Genomic DNA, 21,337 nt, shown 5'->3' on the forward strand with positions numbered 1-21,337 from the left:
CTGTCTCCTTCCTATAACTCACAGTAAGGAGACATGACCGACAGGGTTTTTATGGCAATTCCAGACGAAGTAAATCAAAAGTGTCTAAGAGGGGTCGCTCTAGCTGAAAAGGTTAGCAATCTTCACATGAGATATGTCAGGTTTGGTGCAACAGGCCAGAAGGACTACAGATGTTGACACAATGTGTTTTTCTGAAGATGTAACGAAAAGACCTAGCAACTTCATTAAGGTCACTCACTATCACAGGAACCCAAGAGAGCAAACTTCATGACATATTATCAAACACAGTCTAAACTACATTACGACCTGTTAAAATGCTCAAATTACCAACCTATATTCACAATAGGACACAGGAGTTAGTTGCATTAGTAGCCTAAAATATTTGTATTTCACAATACTTAAAATGTCCTCCTGAGGAATAGGCCATAAACTTCCCTAGTTCCCTAGTTGAAGGGTGCCTAGGAGGGTGCTCACTAGCTGGAGGGGGGAAGTGATCTACATCTACACTGTGTGACAGGGATCATGATGCTTCTCCTTCCAGGCACTACTAACCCTGTGTCACGGCACAGTAGACTATAAAGATGTCAAACCACAGAACATGCCTGTCAAAAGGTTCTGCTTTCGAGAATGTTGAAGGAATGTTTTCTTGATAACTGCCTGGCTGGAATTGAAGTCCTGTGTTGCTCTGTTGGTAAGAGCAGGACACTAGCTAAAATCCAAGGTTGTGGCTTCAATTCCCACAGGGCTTACAAAGGCCTACACTTACAAAAAAATGTATGCACTGTACTGTGCTGTAAGTCGATTTGGATGAAAGTGTCTGCTCAGTGGCGTGTAGTGTTATTATTATTCAGTGTGGTGCTGTGAAAGCCATGCTCTGGCACTGTGTGAGTGGGTACTGAGTCAGTGTCTGGGCTCAGGCTGGGTGTCTGGGCCAGGCTGTTAAACCAACAGAGCCTGGCGGCAGGACCGATGACCAGCCCCGCCACCACCGACCAGGGAGTTTGGAGGGCGGCTTCCTGCCATCTCTCCTGGTGCAGCAAGTAAACATGCAACAGAGATAATGATTGACAAACAACATTAGACCATATAGAAAACAACTCCACGGAGGCGGCAGGCTCTGCTGGAGAGAAGGGGAATCTAACACAGGTTGTCTTGTCTTTCCATCAGTTGGGAGTTTGCACAGTCTATGATCCGTGAGGCCAAAACACCAAATAGTGTTATGACTAGACATGGGGGTGTGCTGCTCAACAGGGTCCATGTTCTATTGGAAACATTCTAAAGGTCTGTGTTCTTTCTGCAACATTCTAAATGTGCCATGTTCTATCTGCAAAATTCTCAAGGTTTCATGTTCTATCTGCAAGATTCTAAATGTTCTAATGAATAAGCCCTTGATAGGACTTGCAGTGGCATCCATGGTATTGAACTAAATAAATTCCACAAGGCCTGTCATTTAGGGAGATGTGAAGCTGCAGAGAAGCTGGTGTGTGACCTTTTCCCTTTTTTTACAGCATTTGCCTTGCAGCCTGTGTACAAGCACCAACGAGGCTTGGTTTTAAAACTGAAAATTACATTTGTCCGGCCTGAACTCTGGATGTTGAGTTTAATAAAAAAGAAGTGCTCAAAATGTACGAAACGTGACTTCAAAGTGTTACATGTATCTGCAGTAGCAAGCAGAACTCAGGAAATATAATTTTATGCCCTTGGGTGCTCATACATGAGTGGCCTGCGGGTATATGGTTTTCCTGAATCCGCCATAATTGGATCATTTGTTAAACACGTGGCAGTTTTCAGCTTAAAATTTGACTGGTTTGAGTGCTTCATGTGGTTGTATCAAGCCTTTTAGATGGGTACCTGATAGGCATGATGCTGGGATAGATATGTGAAACTGGGAAAGAGGTTGTTTTAAACATAGTTCATCTTGTATGATGGAGAGTCGTTACATTCATGAAAAAGAGCAACATGAAGTTAATTGAAGAAATGTCTGCCTTGGTATGCAAACTATTACAAAATAAGAGTTAGTCAGATTCTCTCTCTCCCTCTCTGTGACAGACTGTCTCTGATTGGGAGAAGTGATATCCAGTGAAGCGAATAGGATAGCAACTTAACAATCTTCTATGTATCTACAGTATGTTTGAATATGCCACAATATGCAGCTGTCCTGCCTTCCCCTAGGCTACTCTTCTCCTTTCCCATCCATCAAGCACACTCTGCTAACCCTGATGTCTTTGCCGTGTCTGAATCCTGGCTCAGGAAGGCCACCAAAAATTCAGAGATTTCCATACCCAACTATAACATCTTCCGTCAAGATAGAACTGCCAAAGGGGGAGGAGTTGCAGTCTACTGCAGAGATAGCCTGCAAAGTAATGTCATACTTTCCAGGTCCATACCCAAACAGTTCGAACTACTAATTTTGAAAATTACTCTCTCCAGAAATAAGTCTCTCACTGTTGCCAGCCTGCTACCGACCCCTCTCAGCTCCCAGCTGTGCCTTGGACACCATTTGTGAATTGATCGCGCCCCATCTAGTTTCAGAGTTTGTTCTGTTAGGTGACAAATACACCTTCGCTGTCTTCAACCAGGATCTCAGCGATCACTGCCTCATTGCCTGTATCCGCTATGGAGCCGCAGTCAAACGACCACCCCTCATCACTGTCAAACGCTCCCTAAAACACTTCTGTGAGCAGGCCTTTCTAATCGACCTGGCCCGGGTATCCTGGAAGGACATTGACCTTATCCCGTCAGTTGAGGATGCCTGGTCATTCTTTAAAAGTAACTTCCTCACCATTTTAGATAAGCATGCTCCGTTCAAAAAATGACGAACTAAGAACAGATACAGCCATTGGTTCACTCCAGACCTGACTGCCCTCGACCAGCACAAAAACATCCTGTGGCGGACTGCAATAGCATCGAATAGTCCCCGCGATATGCAACTGTTCAGGGAAGTCAGGAACCAATACACGCAGTCAGTCAGGAAAGCTAAGGCCAGCTTCTTCAGGCAGAAGTTTGCATCCTGTAGCTCCAACTCCAAAAGGTTCTGGGACACTGTGAAGTCCATGGAGAACAAGAGCACCTCCTCCCAGCTGCCCACTGCACTGAGGCTAGGTAACACGGTCACCACCGATAAATCCATGATTATCGAAAACTTCAACAAGCATTTCTCAACGGCTGGCCATGCCTTCCGCCTGGCTACTCCAACCTCGGCCAACAGCTCCGCCCCCCCCGCAGCTCCTCGCCCAAGCCTCTCCAGGTTCTCCTTTACCCAAATCCAGATAGCAGATGTTCTGAAAGAGCTGCAAAACCTGGACCTGTATAAATCAGCTGGGCTTGACAATCTGGACCCTCTATTTCTGAAACTATCCGCCGCTATTGTCGCAACCGCTATTACCAGCCTGTTCAACCTCTCTTTCAGTCGGCTGGCCCTCGCTACATATTCGTCGCCAGACCCACTGGCTCCAGGTCATCTACAAGTCCATGCTAGGTAAAGCTCCGCCTTACCTCAGTTCACTGGTCACAATGGCAACACCCATCCGTAGCACACGCTCCAGCAGGTGTATCTCACTGATCATCCCTAAAGCCAACACCTCATTTGGCCGCCTTTCGTTCCAGTACTCTGCTGCCTGTGACTGGAACGAATTGCAAAAATTGCTGAAGTTGGAGACTTTTATCTTCCTCACCAACTTCAAACATCAGCTATCTGAGCAGCTAACCGATCGCTGCAGCTGTACATAGTCTATTGGTAAATAGCCCACCTATTTTCACCTACCTCATCCCCACACTGTTTTTATTTATTTACTTTTCTGCTCTTTTGCACACCAATATCTCTACCTGTACATGACCATCTGATCATGTATCACTCCAGTGTTAATCTGCAAATTTGTAATGATTCGCCTACCTCCTCATGCCTTTTGCACACATTGTATATAGACACCCCTTTTTTTATACTATGTTATTGACTTGTTAATTGTTTACTCCATGTGTAACTCTGTGTTGTCTGTTCACACTGCTATGCTTTATCTTGGCCAGGTCGCAGTTGCAAATGAGAACTTGTTCTCAACTAGCCTACTTGGTTAAATAAAGGTGAAATTATTATTATTTTTTTAAATCAAGGAGAAGAATATAGCAAGCAACGTATCAAATAATAGTACCACTAACAGACAATCATTACAGCTCTTGTGCCATTAAGCAATGTTTAATTTCAAAATCAAATACAATTGTATTTGTCATATGCTTCATAAACAACAGGTGTAGACTAACAGTGAAATGCTTACTTATGGGCCCTTCACAACAATGCAGAGAGAAAATAGTGAAATAGACCTTTTTTTAATTAAACGTCTTTATTTTTTATATAATATATTTATATAATATTTACAATGACGGCTTACACATAAAAATGTAATAACATTTATAATAAATACACAATGAGTAACAATAACCTGGCAATTCATGGGGTACCAGTACCGAGTCGATGTGCAGGGGTACAAAGCAATTGACGTTGATATGTATGGAATAAAGTGACTAGGATAGATAATAAACAGTAGCAACAGAGTATGTAATGAGTCAAAAAAGCTAGTGCAACAAGCATCAATGCAGAAAGTCTGGGCAGCTATTTGGTTAACTATTTAACTAACTATTTAGCAGTCTTATGATTTGGGTTTAGAAGCTGTTCAGGGTCCTGTTGGTTCGAGATTTGGTGCATCGGTACCGCTTGCCGTGCGGTAGCAGAGAGAACAGTCTGTGACTTGGGTGGCTGGTGTCTTTGACTATTTTTATGCCCTTCCTCTGACCACGCCTAGCAGAGTGGTCCTGGTTGGCAGGTAGTACGGCCCCAGTGACGTACTGGGCCGTACCCACTGTCCTCTGTAGCGCCTTGTGGTCGGATGCCAAGCAGTTGTCATACCAAGCGGTGATGCAGCCAGTCAAGATTATGTCAATGGTCCAGCTGTATTAACTTTTTGAGTATCTGAGACCCCATGACAGTTCTTTTCAGCCTCCTGAGGGGGAAGAGGCATTGTTATGCCCTCTTCACATTTGTGTTGGTGTGTGGACCATGATAGATCCTCAGTGATGTGAACACTGAGGAACTTGAAGTTCTCCAACCAGCTCCACTACAGCCCCCAAAACAGGTCTTCTATATAATGACTCGATTGAGAAATGAAACTCCTTTGAGAAAAGCACATACTGTCTGTGCAACTTCTACAGATGAGAACATTAGTTTGAATATTACACTAGTGTTGTTCACAGTCAATTGTATATCTCAGATTAAGTCAAGAATGCGAACCATTCATAGCTGTCAAAACATTTAGAGAGCATTTGTCAAAACAATGTGATAAACACAATCCCAACTCCACCCATGAATACATTCCTGTGATACAATAAAAGAAACAGAAAGTCTTGAAAGTTTACATTCAGTTATTGTGTGGGGAAACGTCACTTTTAGCTGATAAGTGTGTTGCTGAAGCTTATTTTAGTCCCCACCTCACCACTTGGTGGCAGGGTAGAGAAGTGTGGTTACAGCAGTACAGTAGCTTGTGTTGAACATTTGTACCAACAGAGGGTACTATAACACAGCCATTTCAATTCAGATTTGAAATACAGTTTATATCAATTATCCTGAGAAAGTAACTTGGTTGAGATGTCAATAATGCACAGTTCAGTTGATGCTGATAATCTCAAACTCTATCATAGGTTATTTTAGGTTTATTTACAAAGATTGTTACAATGACTAAACACAGACAAGTTAAAGGCTTTTATTTTCAAAAGAAAGAAATAGAAAAAAAACTATACATATCTATTTAGAACTGAGATATATAGAATAAAAAAGGCAACAAGACAATTGAGGTTCACATTGACAATGATCTGAATGAATAAGTGGATAGTGCTCATCCACTGGTGGCTAATTCAAACGGATAGTGCTGGGGGTATTCATGGATGACTTTCAGGGCTTCATTGTACAACTCCAAGTCTGAAAGGAAAAAAAACACAAAAAACAAATATTATATGCAAAAACATAGATCTGTAAAAAAAAACAAAGAGAAGCCAATGTCTTTGGCAAGTTAAAAAGTTCACTCAGCAATATCACACCTTGGGGCAACATCATCAACAATAATTCAAATAAGACTACCACTACTGTTTCTCCCAAATCTGTGCTCTCCCTTGAGGTATGCTGCGCTGCCCACATTGGTAAGAGAGCATATTTTTTAAAGAGGTTGTTGGAGGAAGTCACTGTGTATAATGATGTAACTTTGCAGATTGTACCTTTGAGAACACATTCCCTTTTCCACAGGAGAGATGACATACTTACCGAAAGGAATGCCTTGGTCTTCTCTGAGCATGTTGTATGCGGAGGCCATTATTGCCCCTTTGTTGGACACTACACCAACCACCTCCACCACCCCACTCAGCTCCTCATCAAGCTGGGAAAGAGAAACAATGTTACATCAGGCAATGCACTAATAGCCATATTCCTTTGAAACTCAAGTACAATGTTCACTTTCAGTTTTGTGATGCCATGTTGTCATTGTCAGATCGTTTCATTTCTAATTCCTAGAAGACAGCTACTGTTCAGCTAGTCTACTGTAGTTGGCTGGTTAAGTCTTGTAACTGTACTCACTGGCTCGTTAAGTTCCACTGATGCACACTTCCCTTCTCCATCCGAAAGAGTGAATGATTTTCCAGTTGGATGGACCTGTCATAGACGATAACATAATTAATTGCGATTTAGTCATGCCAACTAGCTAGTTAGTTATAATTTCATTGCCATTTCTGGCTGTGTACCACCGCGACCCTTTCGTCAAGACGGCCATCCAATTTCTAGTGCTGAACTAACGTTAGGCCCAATAACAGCACTAACATATTACCTTCTCAACACGTCCAACGAAGCAAATCGCCCTGCTGATATATTGAGACAGCATAGAATGGTTTATTCTGGGTTTTGGTGACTCGAAAACTGCCATTTCGATAGATTTTGCGGAACACAACTTGAAATTCTAGCTACGATTGAGTAGAAAAAGCAGGCGATAGCGCGGGAAATACTTTGTTACGGCGACGTTTCCTCGTTGTTCTATGCTACATTCTTTCCCCGGACAGAAGCATATGTTAACTATCGTTCCTCATATTCATATTTAAATGTCACATGCACGGATAATTTCATATAAATAAAACTTCAATCATTTAAAGAGGAGTATAATATATAAACACCAGATTCAAAGCGCTAGATTGCGGTACAATCATGATAAAACTGATTAGAATAAAATAGTTCTCAACATTGTTTCTAAACGGACCATTTACAGAACAGGAATGACCGGAAACAGATAAGACAACAGCAACAACACACTGGTCAAGGACTAACTACACGAAATCGCATAGATAATCTAACAACAACAAAAGTGTATGTTTCTTTACTCGAATTTTTAACGAAAATAAAGACTGGTTGGGTAAGTAATTTGCTTTGTTTTGAAGAAAACCTAGCTAACCAGCTAGCTAACTAGACACTAAAGAACATTTAGCTAGTAGAGCATACGTGACATTTGATACTTTAGAAGTTGAAAGAAATCAAACTGAAAGTCACTCACTTGTATTCAGTTATGATATTGCGATCTGTGATCAACTTTCAGGCATACTCCTAGATTCTACATACCAAAGGATAAACACAACATTATTTATTTTGCATTTTCTCATTCCAAGTGCCGTGATGATGTTGCCATATGCTTGCTAACGTTTGTTTTTCTCGCCTTTGCAGACCCAGTAAGGAGTCAGTATGTTCAGTTTTTTCGGAAATCGTAATAAAGACTCTTCTAAGAAGTCATCGTCAGAGGGTGGTACAGATGGGTTCGTGATAATAGGTGAGAAACAAATAATCAAACGTCAACCTGCTGACTTTGTAAGAGTCAGACATTTGTATTTGCTTGATACTCAAAGTCTAGGTGTTCAACAGAACTTTGACGTTTCAGGTCGTCCTATTGCTCAGTAGACTCTGCTCAGTTCTGAAACGACCACATTTACCAAACATTTAACAAGTTGGGCAGAACACACACACATAAAGTAATGCTGTGATTTGTTATTGAATCCATGAAATGTGTGTATTCCACAATGCTCTACTGGTTGAACATTGTTGTTTCATAATTAAATGACCAGGCCTCTCCTGGTTGCCTATTGATATCACCCAGAACAATGCTGTGGGGATTGTGTGTCAGAGTTGCACACAATGACATGTTCAGTGCTACTGTATTATAAAATGGAATTTTAAATGTTTCAAAGCACTGTACACATTCAGTCAATAACATCAGTCTATATTTTTAGTTTATCTTGTTATTTAAAAATATATATATTAATCATTTTTGTCAATAAGACTAAATCCCGAACCTCTACTTTGTAACACTAGTAAATACTATAAGCTTAAAAAGTCCACATGTAATTTTAAAGCATTGAATAATGCCGTTCACCACTTCCACGAGATTGAAATGAACCTGAAATGAAAATAAGGAGTTGCTCAAAAAATAAGTTTCCTCGTGCTCATGGGCGTGGTGATAAGTCATAACAACAAATTAGCACATGTTTATCATTAAGTTCAAAATGATAATATAGGATTTCTACTTGCTTTATGAAGAAAAATCCTGCCAATTTTAAAGGTCAAAGGCAGAAACAACTTCCGTGGGTACCTTTCAAATTATAAGTCCAAAATAATAAAAATGTTATTGTTAGTCAGGAATCTCCCTCTTTCCTCTACCAGGAAAGTGCAGTATTATTGGCTCTTTATCCCGTGGCTTTGATTGGGAGCGCTGCTGGTGGACCTGGATTCAAATAGTACTCAAAATAATTTCAAAGACTTTAGCTGGGCTAGATTGCGCTTGACTGGCACTATGGAACCAATAAAGTAGTCGCAAAAGTGCAAACGCTGTCCATCTGGCACTCCAGACAGGCTAAAACTAACGCCAGAAGTAGTTAAAGTGATTTCAAATAGTATTTGGACCCAGGTATGGCTTTTGATGAAGCAGTAGACACAGATGGTCAGGAGTTGTATGTTTCGCTTGGCAGACAGAAGAGAGCCAGTCTCAGAGGCAGCGTTTCTTCCCAGATAAAGGAGAAAGAGTCTGACTGAGCTCACAGATGTTTTAGTGTAAACCCTATGACTGTGCTCTGTTTAATCACATTCTCTGATTTAAAGATGCCAATGTGTGTGTGTGTGTGTGTGTGTGTGTGTGTGTGTGTGTGTGTGTGTGTGTGTGTGTGTGTGTGTGTGTGTGTGTGTGTGTGTGTGTGTGTGTGTGTGTGTGTCGTAAGGGAGGGATCAGTCAGATAGCTGATGAAACCAGGGAGTTTAAAAGGCAAATCACCAAAACGAAATTCATAGATTTACTCTGGGTGTAATCAATGTTGTTACAGAGTGCAAATCCAACAATGTAGGACTATGCTTCAGTCAGAGTTGGGGTAGTGGCTTTCAATTGAGGTACAGTTAGGTTAGTTTGTCCCGTTGCATTGAATGAATATTCAAAGATCATTTTCTGTGAGGATTATTTTTTATTGATTTAAAAAAAATAGTTTTAACTGTATCAAATATAAAGTGTAGCTACTTCTTTCCCTGAAATCTGCCATTACATTTGCCATCTGCACCACAGCCTCTTTCCACTTTTCGAGAATTCCTGGTACTGATGGCTCCAGACCAAAGGGAGCAGATGTTCTTACAAAGCTGATCTGTGGGGCTCAGTCTGTGTCCATATGGCAGGGGGCATATCATGTGCCACTCCACTACCCTTTCACTTCCCCAGCCAGCGGCCTGCCGGCTGGGTATGTTCGGGCCAGGGCTGGGCTGTGGGAGAGAACTAGCGGAAAATCCCAGTGGGCAGGGAATTGGGTGGCTGGCAGGCTGATCTTCTGTGGCCCTTCTCGCCTCCATCCACGTTTAGTTATTCAGACCAAGATAAATCCTCCTGGGGAAAGAGCAAGAAGGAGCAAGGCAGTGCAGTGAAAAAAGTCTTATTTTCAATTTTCTCAATGATGTTTCAACACTATAAGGTCGAAATAACACTCTGAAATTGTGAAAATTATAATGCCCTTTTAGTGAAAGAGCTTTTTTTGTATGTAAAAATATACATATGTGTCAACACACCCACATGATCAGACTGAGCAATTCAATGGCAAAATGAAAATAAATGGTAAAAAGAGCAGGGGGGGGGTTATTTTAATTGAATAAACACACAGTAATTATATTAGACACACAGTCAGATTTAAAAAGAACATTTATAAAGACTGCATGGGGGCTTTAAGGGAAACAATCCGCCCCTGATGCTAGATGGAGGGATGGCTCACATTTGTCAGGGAGTCATGGAGTCTAATCTCATTTTACCTCAGAGGATTAGCAAATGAGCTATTACAATAACATCCTTTGACAAGGTTTGTATCCTACATCAGGCAAATATCTCCCCAGTCTAAGCTGTTAATTTGTAACACCTAATATGTTCTCCTCCATTCTGTCAGATGGAATCCGATAAGAAAGGATTTGTTTTATTATCTCTGAAGTCATGAAGTCATCCAAGTCTAGGGCCTTCAGTCCCTCAAAGTGTGTGTGTGTGTGTGTGTGTGTGTGTGTGTGTGTGCACCTGCCTGCAGCTGACACTCTTGAGTGGTGCTGGTTGACTGCTGAAGTCATGAGCAGCTGCCTGTGCCTCTTCTGGTAGCCCATCTCCCTTTCACAGGCTCTTAACCCAGCCGGCAGACAGACAATAGCCTCACTTGTATTTGGATGGCTGTCAGTGTCTACAAGGAGTCTTTTTCACTAACATCGTGTTCAAAGGCCTACACCCCCACACCACATTCATTTGAACATTTGTCCTCATGTTGCTTTTCCTTGTCTGAAGTCTTTATTTATTGTGCCAGGATAGTAGGTCACTCAGTAACAATTGCCACTGTTTTCCAGGGAGTCCTAAAGTCATTGCAGGTAATGCAAGGATGGGTGTGCATGCGTGCATCATGCATGCGAGTTCATAAGTGTTTTAGTAATTGGTCACTGGTCATTAACAGAATATTGTGAAAATAAATGTGAGGCTACTAACAGTGTCCAGGATTACTAGAGCTAGTTTGTTCTGCACTGGCAAAGATGTTTACGAGAAGCCTGCTAGCCTGACAAGCTGCGTGTCATTGACCATGTCTATGCTCTGAGCAGGTCCCCCAACTCCAGCACGAATCATGACATAACGTGATGTCATTGACAAGATCCACACTGCACAGAGCAGGTCGATGCACATGATCCAAGCCAGAACCGTAGGCCTCTCTCCTGACCTGACACTGTTCAGAAAACATTTTTATTTTAAACATTTCTATATATATATATATGACACACACACACACTACCGTTCAAAAGTTTGTGGTCACTTTCGTTGTTTTCCATGAAAACATACATGAAATGATTTGTAAAATGAATGGAAAATATAGTCAGGGCGTTGACTAGGTAATAAACAATGATTTTTTTATTTAAATAATAATTGTGTCGTTCACACTTTGCATTCGTCAAAGAATCCTCCATTTGCAGCAATTACAGCATTGCAGACCTTGGGCATTCTAGTTGTCAATCTGTTGAGGTAATCTGAAGAGATTTCACCCCATGCTTCCTGAAGCACCTCCCACAAGTGTGATTGGATTGATGGAAACTTCTTACGTACCATACGGTCAAGCTATTCCCACAACAGCTCAATAGGGTTGAGATCCGGTGACTGTGCTGGCCACTCCATTATAGACAGAATACCAGCTGACTGCTTCTTCCCTAAATAGCTCTTGTGTAGTTTGGAGCTGTGTTTTGGGTCATTGTCCTGTTGTAGGAGGAAATTGGCTCCAATTAAGCACCGTCCACAGGGTATGTATGGCATGGCATTGCAAAATGGAGTGATATCCTTCCTTCTTCAAGATCCCTTTTACCCTGTACAAATCTCCCACTTTACCACCACCAAAGCACTCTCAGACCTTCACATCCCGGAGTCGCCTCTTCACTGTTGACATTGAGACTGGTGTTTTGCGGGTACTATTTAATTAAGCTGCCAATTGAGGACTTGTGAGGCATCTGTTTCTCAAACTAGACACTCTAATGTACCTTTCCTCTTGCTCAGTTATTCACCGCGGCCCTCCCACTCCTCTTTCTATTCTGGTTAGAGCCAGAGCGCTCTATTTTGTGAAGGGAGTAGTACACAGCGTTGTATGAGTTCTTCAGTTTCTTGTCTATTTCTTGCATGGAATAGCCTTCATTTCTCAGAACAAGAATAGACTGATGAGTTTCAGAAGAAAGCCCTTTGTTTCTGGCCATTTTGATCCTGTAATCGAACCCACAAATGCTGACGTTCCAGATACTCAACTAGTCTAAAGAAGGCCAGTTTTATTGCTGCTTTATCAGCACAACAGTTTTCAGCTGTAACATAATTGCAAAAGGGTTTCCTAATGATCAATTAACCTTTTAGAATGATAAACTTGGATTAGCTAACACAACGTGCCATTGGAACACAGGAGTGATGGATGCTGATAATGGGCCTCTGTACAACTATGTAGATATTCCATAAAACAATCAGCCGTTTCCAGCTACAATAGTCATTTACAACATTAACAATGTCTACACTGTATTTCTGATCAATTTGATGTTATTTTAATGGACACTCGAAGGTGCTTTTCTTTCAAAAACATGGACATTTCTAAGTGACCCCAAACTTTTGAACAGTAGTACATGTTTGCCAGTCCAGGTTCACTTACAGTTATCCAAACACACAGTCTTTCCATGATGTTGAATGTGAAAACATGCAGCCTTACTATAATGTGAAGTCAAGTACAACTGACCTGACCTGTCCTCTGTATCATCAAGCAGAGGTATGTGTGTGTATTCTTGCTTTTGCCTCGTTATCCCTCTCCTCCTGAAGCATTTAGTGAATGGGAGGTGTAAACTCCTGCATGCTATTGAGCGGATGACGGATGCATGCTCCGTATGCATACTGACTGAGAGACAACGGGAAGGCGGGGCTAACTGACTGAGCCCAGAAACAAGGCCATGCATGTACAATGCTGATGACCCATAACATAGGCTTACTTTACATGGCATTATTTAGATGCCCCTGTTGTCCTAGAGGACTTGCTCTGGAGGTGAACAATACCTACCATGCCAAGAATTTCTTCACAGATGTGGATGGAAATGTGGGCTAAATCTTGTGATGAAATTGTGGAAACTTTTGTACCTGTGGGACTAAAAGGGGCAAATCAAAGCTTTAAATACAAGGCATAGAATGAATTAATATTGCATACTTATATGCCTCAAACATGGATGGAAATATGAATATGATAATGGAAAAGAAGACACTAGACAAAATATTTTTATTTGAAAAGATTTTAAAGCTGCAATATGTACATCTTTTTGTGCGACCTGACAAAATTCACATTCACAATGTAAGTTATAGATCTGTCATTCTCATTGAAAGCAAGTCTAAGAAACTGTACATTTGTTCTATGTGCAGTATTTCTGTGCTTCCGTTTTTAAGTTTAGTTTTTGTGTCTTTTACATTAGGTTTTGTACACAAGCTTCAAACCGCTAAAAGAAAATACAATATATTTGGTTATGGAAAATATATTTCACAGCGGTTTAGGTGGTACAATTATTCTCTACGCTATACGTGCTTGTTTTGTCACAAACTGAAATTAAGTGAACCATTTGAATTTTAGCTACCAGGAAATGATTTCTGCATTTACCCTCTATGGGGAGAGACATTGGGTGACTGGAGACACTGAGCTCAGATCAAAGGAATCTGGTGAGATCATGGAGGATGACTTCATGCTGCAGAACGAGTTCAGTCCCAGAGGAAAGGGGAGTGGAGATGGCAATGGTCACAGAGGAGAAGAACGAGTTCAGTCCCAGAGGAAAGTGGAGTGAGGAGTGGAGATGGCAATGGTCACAGAGGAGAAGAAAGAGTTCAGTCCCAGAGGAAAGGGGAGTGGAGATGGCAATGGTCACAGAGGAGAAGAAAGAGTCCAGTCCCAGAGGAAAGGGGAGTGGAGATGGCAATGGTCACAGAGGAGAAGAAAGAGTTCAGTCCCAGAGGAAAGTGGAGTGAGGAGTGGAGATGGCAATGGTCACAGAGGAGAAGAATGAGTTCAGTCCCAGAGGAAAGTGGAGTGAGGAGTGGAGATGGCAATGGTCACAGAGGAGAAGAAAGAGTTACACCAGAGAGAGGAATGGGGTTGGGAACAGTCCCAGAGGAAAGGGGAGTGGAGATGGCAATGGTCACAGAGGAGAAGAATGAGTTCAGTCCCAGAGGAAAGGGGAGTGGAGATGGCAATGGTCACAGAGGAGAAGAAAGAGTTCAGTCCCAGAGGAAAGGGGAGTGGAGATGGCAATGGTCACAGAGGAGAAGAATGAAGTTCAGTCCCAGAGGAAAGGGGAGTGGAGATGGCAATGGTCACAGAGGAGAAGAAGGCTACACCAGAGAGAGGAAGTTCAGTCCCAGAGGAAGGGGGGTTGGGGGGAGTGGAGATGGCAATGGTCACAGAGGAGAAGAAAGAGTTCAGTCCCAGATGGGGTTGGGAAGGGGAAGTTGGGAGGGAGTACACCAGAGAGAGGAGATGGCAATGGTCACAGAGGAGAAGAATACACCAGAGAGAGGAAGTTCAGTCCCAGAGGAAAGGGGAGTGGAGATGGCAATGGTCACAGAGGAGAAGAATGAATGGGGTTCAGTCCCAGAGGACAAGGGGAGTGGAGATGGCAATGGTCACAGAGGAGAAGAAGAGGAGTGGGAACACAGGCAGTCCCAGAGGAAGGGGGAGGAATGGGGTTGGGAACACGAGGCTACACCAGAGAGAGAAGAGGGTTGGGACAGGCTAGGCTACACCAGAGAGAGGAATGGGGTTGGGAACACAGGCTAGGCTACACCAGAGAGAGGAATGGGGTTGGGAACACAGGCTAGGACAATGTGCAGTTAATTAGTGGGAACACTACACCAGAGAGAGGAATGGGGTTACTAAGGCCCAGTTCTGGGAACACAGGCCCCAGATGACTAGGCTACACCAGAGAGAGGAATGGGAACACATGCACCAAGAGGAATGGGGTTGGGAACACAGGTTTGGGGGGAACAGGCAGGCAGAGAGAGGAATGGGGTTGGGAACACAGGCTAGGCTACACCAGAGAGAGGAATGGGGTTGGGAACACAGGCTAGGTTACACCAGAGAGAGGAATGGGGTTGGGAACACAGGCTAGGTTACACCAGAGAGAGGAATGGGGTTGGGAACACAGGCTAGGCTACACCAGAGAGAATGGGGTTGGGAATACACCAGAGAGGGTTGGGAACACAGGCTAGGCTACACAGAGAGAGGAAGAGTTGGGAGGAGGAATGGGGTTGGGAACACAGGCTAGGCAGAGAGAGGAATAGGGTTGGGAACACCACCAGAGAGAGGAATGGGGTTGGGAACACAGGCTAGGCTACACCAGAGAGAGGAATGGGGTTGGGAACACAGGCTAGGCTACACCAGAGAGAGGAATGGGGTTGGGAACACAGGCTAGGCTACACCAGAGAGAGGAATGGGGTTGGGAACACAGGCTAGGCTACACCAGAGAGAGCTGCAGACATGCTCTGATCCACATAGTGCTCTGTGGAACAGTATTACTGTTTTACTTTGTTAATGCTGTGTAATCCATTAATGTGATCAGAATGCCACTCCGCACGTTGAACCACGTCTAATCACCCAATTGACCTGCTTTCCCAGAAGACGGAAAAAATAACCCAAAGAGGCTAATGACTTCTGTTCTGAAGAACACAGGGCAAGTAGGCCATTGTAGATGGGGCTAGTAGTGGGTCTCGTGCACATGTATGTTGATGAAGAATCCAGGCCTCGGCCCGTGGTGTATAATGACAGAATATCTTTCTTTTTTGTTTTCCTCTCCAGGAGAAACTGTGGAAGAACAGAGGAAGAAGACCCAGAACGCGAACATCGGCAAACCATCATGTAACGTTATTGTGCAACCGTCAAAGGTGATTGTCTTTTATAACCAGGGGGCAGAGTTATGCAGAACATGCAGTATAACACTCTTTATGGGCTCTGGTCTAAACTAGAACGCTATGTAGGAGAAAGGCCAATGTAGTGTCATTTAGGACCCAACCTGGGCGATGTTACTCAAAACTGCCAAGTGGTTTGTCTCGTAAATGCTGTCCTCAGTACCAGGAAACACAACTGTTGTAGACTTAAACAGACAGCAGTGAGACTGACTGGCTCATCCTGCCTTCATATAGTCTGCCTACAGTCTGTTGCTGCTGTGTTGGGGACAGATGCTGAGTGGCATGGGTGTGATCCTGCACACACACACACAGAGACTTGAGGACCATCACATGCCACTACCATTCAGCACGCTCCATGCCTGCTACACTGGGTCTGGACTGCAGTCTGGACATATGGTGGCTGTAGAAAAGCTCTATGGTGTTGCTGCTAGTTCTCTGTTTGATCTGGTTGGTCCTTGAAGTCGCCTGTGGTCATTATTATGGGTTTAATCAAGGCGTGTGTGTGTGTGTGTGTGTGTGTGTGTGTGTGTGTGTGTGTGTGTGTGTGTGTGTGTGTGTGTGTGTGTGTGTGTGTGTGTGTGTGTGTGTGTGTGTGTGTGTGTGTGTGTGTGTGTGTGTGTGTGTGTGTGTGTGTGTTGGAGCGTAAGCTGCATATGGTGACATGGCACTGCTGCTTGGCTCCCATTCAATGTGTTATCTACAGTGCTTTGCCTCCATGTTGCGCACCCTTCACCTATATGGTGTACAAACTCCTACCTCCACCAATATAAACCTGTCCAGCTTCACACACTCTCCTGTGTTATGGGCAATATATGAAACATATGGAGGGCCGGATTTTTAATTTTATTTTTAATTTTACCTTTATTTAACTAGGCAAGTCAGTTAAGAACAAATTCTTATTTTCAATGACGGCCTAGGAACAGTGGGTTAACTGCCTGTTCAGGGGCAGGACCTCTACCTACAGTGTTCTGTATTGGTTATTACAGAGGTAATTAGTGGTTAGGATGTAATGTTACTTTACATGTGAAGTGCTAGAAGTCATGAAAAAGCAAAGCACCACACACTGCTTGCTGATCATGCTCCCAAGTGAGTCCTCGTCACCACTGTGTTTGAGAGAACCAACACTCAGACTCTTTTAAGGACGTTTCCGTGGTTACGTCCCAACCGAATGCTCTCTTAATTGAAGAGGAATAAGCCATTTCCTGTAACATCTTCTCTGCATTTAGACTTTTATTCCAAGGCCCGAAGCACTGCTTAAGTCTCCAATCAAGCACTTTATGTGTACACCAAATCCTTTTGAATCAAATAAGTCAATTGAAGAGTACAAATAGTAGGCCGATTTTAATATTTACATTTTACATTTAAGTCATTTAGCAGACGCTCTTATCCAGAGCGACTTACAAATTGGTGCATTCACCTTATGACATCCAGTGGAACAGCCACTTTACAATAGTGCATCTAAATATTTTAAGGGGGGTGAGAAGGATTACTTTATCCTATCCTAGGTATTCCTTAAAGAGGTGGGGTTTCAGGTGTCTCCGGAAGGTGGTGATTGACTCCGCTGTCCTGGCGTCGTGAGGGAGTTTGTTCCACCATTGGGGAGCCAGAGCAGCGAACAGTTTTGACTGGGCTGAGCGGGAACTGTACTTCCTCAGTGGTAGGGAGGCGAGCAGGCCAGAGGTGGATGAACGTAGTGCCCTTATTTGGGTGTAGGGCCTGATCAGAGCCTGGAGGTACTGAGGTGCCGTTCCCCTCACAGCTCCGTAGGCAAGCACCATGGTCTTGTAGCGGATGCGAGCTTCAACTGGAAGCCAGTGGAGAGAGCGGAGGAGCGGGGTGACGTGAGAGAACTTGGGAAGGTTGAACACTAGACGGGCTGCGGCGTTCTGGATGAGTTGTAGGGGTTTAATGGCACAGGCAGGGAGCCCAGCCAACAGCGAGTTGCAGTAATCCAGACGGGAGATGACAAGTGCCTGGATTAGGACCTGCGCCGCTTCCTGTGTGAGGCAGGGTCGTACTCTGCGGATGTTGTAGAGCATGAACCTACAGGAACGGGCCACCGCCTTGATGTTAGTTGAGAACGACAGGGTGTTGTCCAGGATCACGCCAAGGTTCTTAGCACTCTGGGAGGAGGACACAATGGAGTTGTCAACCGTGATGGCGAGATCATGGAACGGGCAGTCCTTCCCCGGGAGGAAGAGCAGCTCCGTCTTGCCGAAGTTCAGCTTGAGGTGGTGATCCGTCATCCACACTGATATGTCTGCCAGACATGCAGAGATGCGATTCGCCACCTGGTCATCAGAAGTATAATATCATGGTAGACAGGCAAGAATAATTGTATTGTGTGACGCTTGCTTGTGTTTAGTAGTACACTTACTGGTACACTAGTTGAGTTGCTAAGGTTACGGTTTGGGAAAGCACCCTAGTGACTTCCTCCCATGGATGGTGCCTAGTTCTGAAACCTCATCGGCATCAATCTGTTTTCATGTCTGACAAAAGTTAGCCACGTTAAGTGTTCCTTTTTCATTGTGTAGCCTACACTTGTTTCTAAATGCAATGTCTGATGGTGGATGTTTTCTCACCTCTTCTCCTTAGTCCTCCAGTACCACACCTACCCAGGCCCACCACTCCCCAGCCCCTGCTCCACCTTCAGCGATCGCCCCATCACCAGGACCTATGTGGAAGCCCCCCGCGCCCATAGTGGAGGCAGCACTGTCTCTCCCAGAGCTACTAGGAGATGTCCCATTCACCCTGGCCCCCCATGTTTTGGCCATGCAGACAGGGGGTCCTGGGTTCCCCCTCTTCACTGAGATGCTGATGTCGCCCCAAGACATCAACCATAACCTGGCCTCCTTCACCTACGACTTCACCCTGGAGAACTCTGTGCTCTGTGACCATTGACCTGTAGATAGTCTACTTGCTGACTATGACCGCTGACCTTTTGATCTGTCAACCTCCCCTCCAATACCAGCCCTACGTCAACCCTTGGTCGTGTTCATTGGGCAGCAAACAGATGAAAACGTACTGACACAAGACGTGACTACCTGGGCTTGTCCAATAAGAAAGGCACATGTTTGTTTTCCTTTCCTAAGTGTTTAGCTACGTTTGCCCTACTGAACACTACCCTGGACTGTCTTGGCTCGTTACCATTCAGGTTTAGTTTCAGTTCTATAGGCTCTGTCTGAGAATGGTAGTACTATAATTAATGGTGAACCTGGTTATTGTGATGATCAGAGTTAGAAAACAGGTGTGAGTCAGTTGGGGTCAAAACTGCACCTGCCGGCAGTGATGTAGGTTACACACAGTATGTAGGTAGATGGGTTTGCAGAGTTCCACCATTAAGATTGTAGACTACTAGTTCAAGGCGAATCACTTTCTGATGCGCCTGTGATAGTAGTGCTGGTTCACTGTTTTAAGAACGGTGTGTATCAGAAGAGCGCTAGCTTCATGTCTGACTGGCATGCTTCATCATAGCTTTGTGTTTCATTTGAACAGTGTCTGGGTCTATAGATTCACCTGTTGTTGCTGTTAGTTTAGAAGTCGCTGATTGACCTTTGGGTTTGCACTAATGTACGCATGAGACAGATTTCAGATAGTTTTCAAATCTTATAAAGGAAATTACACGTATTCTTTATTTGGTTACGATGTTTTCTCTCTGCTGTCCTCACTTTTGCCCATGAAGTTAAGAACGCTTTAACAAAACATTTGGAAAAAGTGTTTGTGTAGCATAAGCATTTCTATAGAGGAACTGTGTAGCTTTTTGATCTATTTTAAAATGTAAGAATATATATCCCCTATTTTTCAACATGTATTATCAGGACTCACTCGATATGGTGACTCTTATGTGGCCTTTCTCTCTTGATCATCATCAGCATGGCTCTAATGAACGCATCATCATGTGTTATAACTTCCCAAACGTTGTATTTATTGTTATTTATTCTGAACCAACCAAGTTTCCTCCAGTCTTCATGGCAGAGTTTAGATTTGACAGTGTTTCAAGGTATCCTGTCACATATACTGCATTCATTGCACACTGGCGAACAAATTATCTTGGGAACACACATATGTTCAGTTACCTCTGACTGCTGTACAAATGTGGGGGGGCAAGAAAATACCAATTATATATAGTTAAAATACGTTTTAGGACTATTATTTGAAGTAAACTCCTTATGAGTTAACTCCCTAAGACAACCACTCAAGAACCTGAAAAGATGGCTCATAAGTTGCTGTTATTTTCAGTGCCATGTTGTGGTATTCCACATCATGTGAAATCATCCATAGAGGCTGCATTTACACACACAGCCAATTTATTTTTATTTTGATCAGTTCTTTTGCCAATAATTGTGCAAGAAAATCTGAATTGGGCTGCATGTGTAATCGCAGCCTTACTACTGCATACATGATGAAATATTTGGGATTTACCCTGTCTGGACAATCCTTTGCTGTGCATACCTGGAAACCAAGTGTATTTATATCTGTCTGTGTTAAATGATACTGTGGATTTCCCCAGGCCTCTTCCTCTCTTTGTAATTCAATCACTGACCTAACATAGCATTTTTTTATATTTTTTATTCACCGGCGTGGAAGGCTACAGTTGTTTGCTTTGTATTTTGGGGTGGATTTGAGTTTGAGTAACTTAGTTTATTTGGTTTACTTGGATGTGTTTTGGGGGTTTAGTTACGGTGTGGTTAATTTGTGGTTGTTGTGCATGTTTGCTATTAACAATAGATTGTTTTCATTTATCTTGTCATTTTTAACTGGGGGGGTTTCTCTAAAGATGGTTGACCTGTAAAATCGTGAGTACTGTGTTTTTATTAGTAGTAGCTGGTACATAGGAAATACAGTGCATTCGGAAAGTATTCAGACCCCCTGACTTTTTCCACATTTTGTTACGTTACATCCTTGTTCTAAAAGTAATTCAATTGTTTTTTTCCCCCTCAATCTACACACAATACCCCATAATGAAAACCTGACATCACATTTACATAAGTCTTCAGACCCTTTACTCAGTACTTTGTTGAAGCACCTTTGGCGGTGATTACAGCTACAAGTCTTCTTGGTTATGATGCTACAAGCTTGGCACACCTGTATTTGGGGAGTTTCTCCCATTCTCTGCAGACCCTCTCAAGCTCTGTCAGGTTGGATGGGGAGCATCACTGCACAGATATTTTCAGGTCTCCTGAGATGCTCGATCGGGTTCAAGTCTGGGCTCTGGCTGGGCCACTCATGGACATTCAAAGACTTGTCCCGAAGCCACTCCTGCGTTGTCTTGGCTGAGTGCTTAGGGTCGTTGTCCTGTTGGAACGTGAACCTTCGCCCCAGTCTGAGGT

General features: G+C 43.3%; 2 protein-coding genes across 3 annotated transcripts; one reads left to right on the plus strand and one right to left on the minus strand.

The window, feature by feature from the left end:
- Positions 1–5,731: 5,731 nt before the first annotated feature.
- Positions 5,732–7,070, minus strand: LOC124012654 (replication protein A 14 kDa subunit-like). The gene is made up of 4 exons (XM_046326514.1): positions 6,858–7,070; positions 6,611–6,685; positions 6,302–6,413; positions 5,732–5,962 (listed from the first exon to the last, which is right to left on the minus strand). The coding sequence occupies exons 1-4, from the start codon at positions 6,951–6,953 to the stop codon at positions 5,880–5,882; spliced, it is 366 nt and encodes a 121-aa protein (XP_046182470.1). The 5' UTR covers positions 6,954–7,070; the 3' UTR covers positions 5,732–5,879.
- Positions 7,071–7,290: 220 nt separating this feature from the next.
- LOC124012653 (UBAP1-MVB12-associated (UMA)-domain containing protein 1-like) lies at positions 7,291–20,969 on the plus strand. 2 transcript variants are annotated; one of them, XM_046326512.1, is made up of 5 exons: positions 7,291–7,433; positions 7,739–7,841; positions 10,913–10,933; positions 15,898–15,983; positions 18,603–20,969. In XM_046326512.1, the coding sequence occupies exons 2-5, from the start codon at positions 7,757–7,759 to the stop codon at positions 18,906–18,908; spliced, it is 498 nt and encodes a 165-aa protein (XP_046182468.1). In that variant the 5' UTR covers positions 7,291–7,433; positions 7,739–7,756; the 3' UTR covers positions 18,909–20,969. The 2 variants fall into 2 exon arrangements, with proteins under 2 accessions (XP_046182468.1, XP_046182469.1); XM_046326513.1 differs by lacking the exon at positions 10,913–10,933.
- Positions 20,970–21,337: the final 368 nt, after the last annotated feature.

This window comes from Oncorhynchus gorbuscha, linkage group LG24, assembly GCF_021184085.1.
Source record: "Oncorhynchus gorbuscha isolate QuinsamMale2020 ecotype Even-year linkage group LG24, OgorEven_v1.0, whole genome shotgun sequence".
NCBI classification, from domain to species: domain Eukaryota; kingdom Metazoa; phylum Chordata; class Actinopteri; order Salmoniformes; family Salmonidae; genus Oncorhynchus; species Oncorhynchus gorbuscha.

Coding starts and splice junctions, on each gene's coding strand:
- LOC124012654 (XM_046326514.1), bottom strand. CDS start 6,953: ATGGCAGTTTTCGAGTCACCAAAACCCAGAATAAACCATTCTATGCTG. Junction 6,686..6,857: donor TCGTTGGACGTGTTGAGAAG/GTAATATGTTAG, acceptor CGTCTATGACAG/GTCCATCCAACTGGAAAATC. Junction 5,963..6,301: donor AGACCAAGGCATTCCTTTCG/GTAAGTATGTCA, acceptor TTTTCCTTTCAG/ACTTGGAGTTGTACAATGAA.
- LOC124012653 (XM_046326512.1), top strand. CDS start 7,757: ATGTTCAGTTTTTTCGGAAATCGTAATAAAGACTCTTCTAAGAAGTCA. Junction 7,842..10,912: donor AGATGGGTTCGTGATAATAG/GTGAGAAACAAA, acceptor ACTGTTTTCCAG/GGAGTCCTAAAGTCATTGCA. Junction 15,984..18,602: donor TTATTGTGCAACCGTCAAAG/GTGATTGTCTTT, acceptor TCTTCTCCTTAG/TCCTCCAGTACCACACCTAC.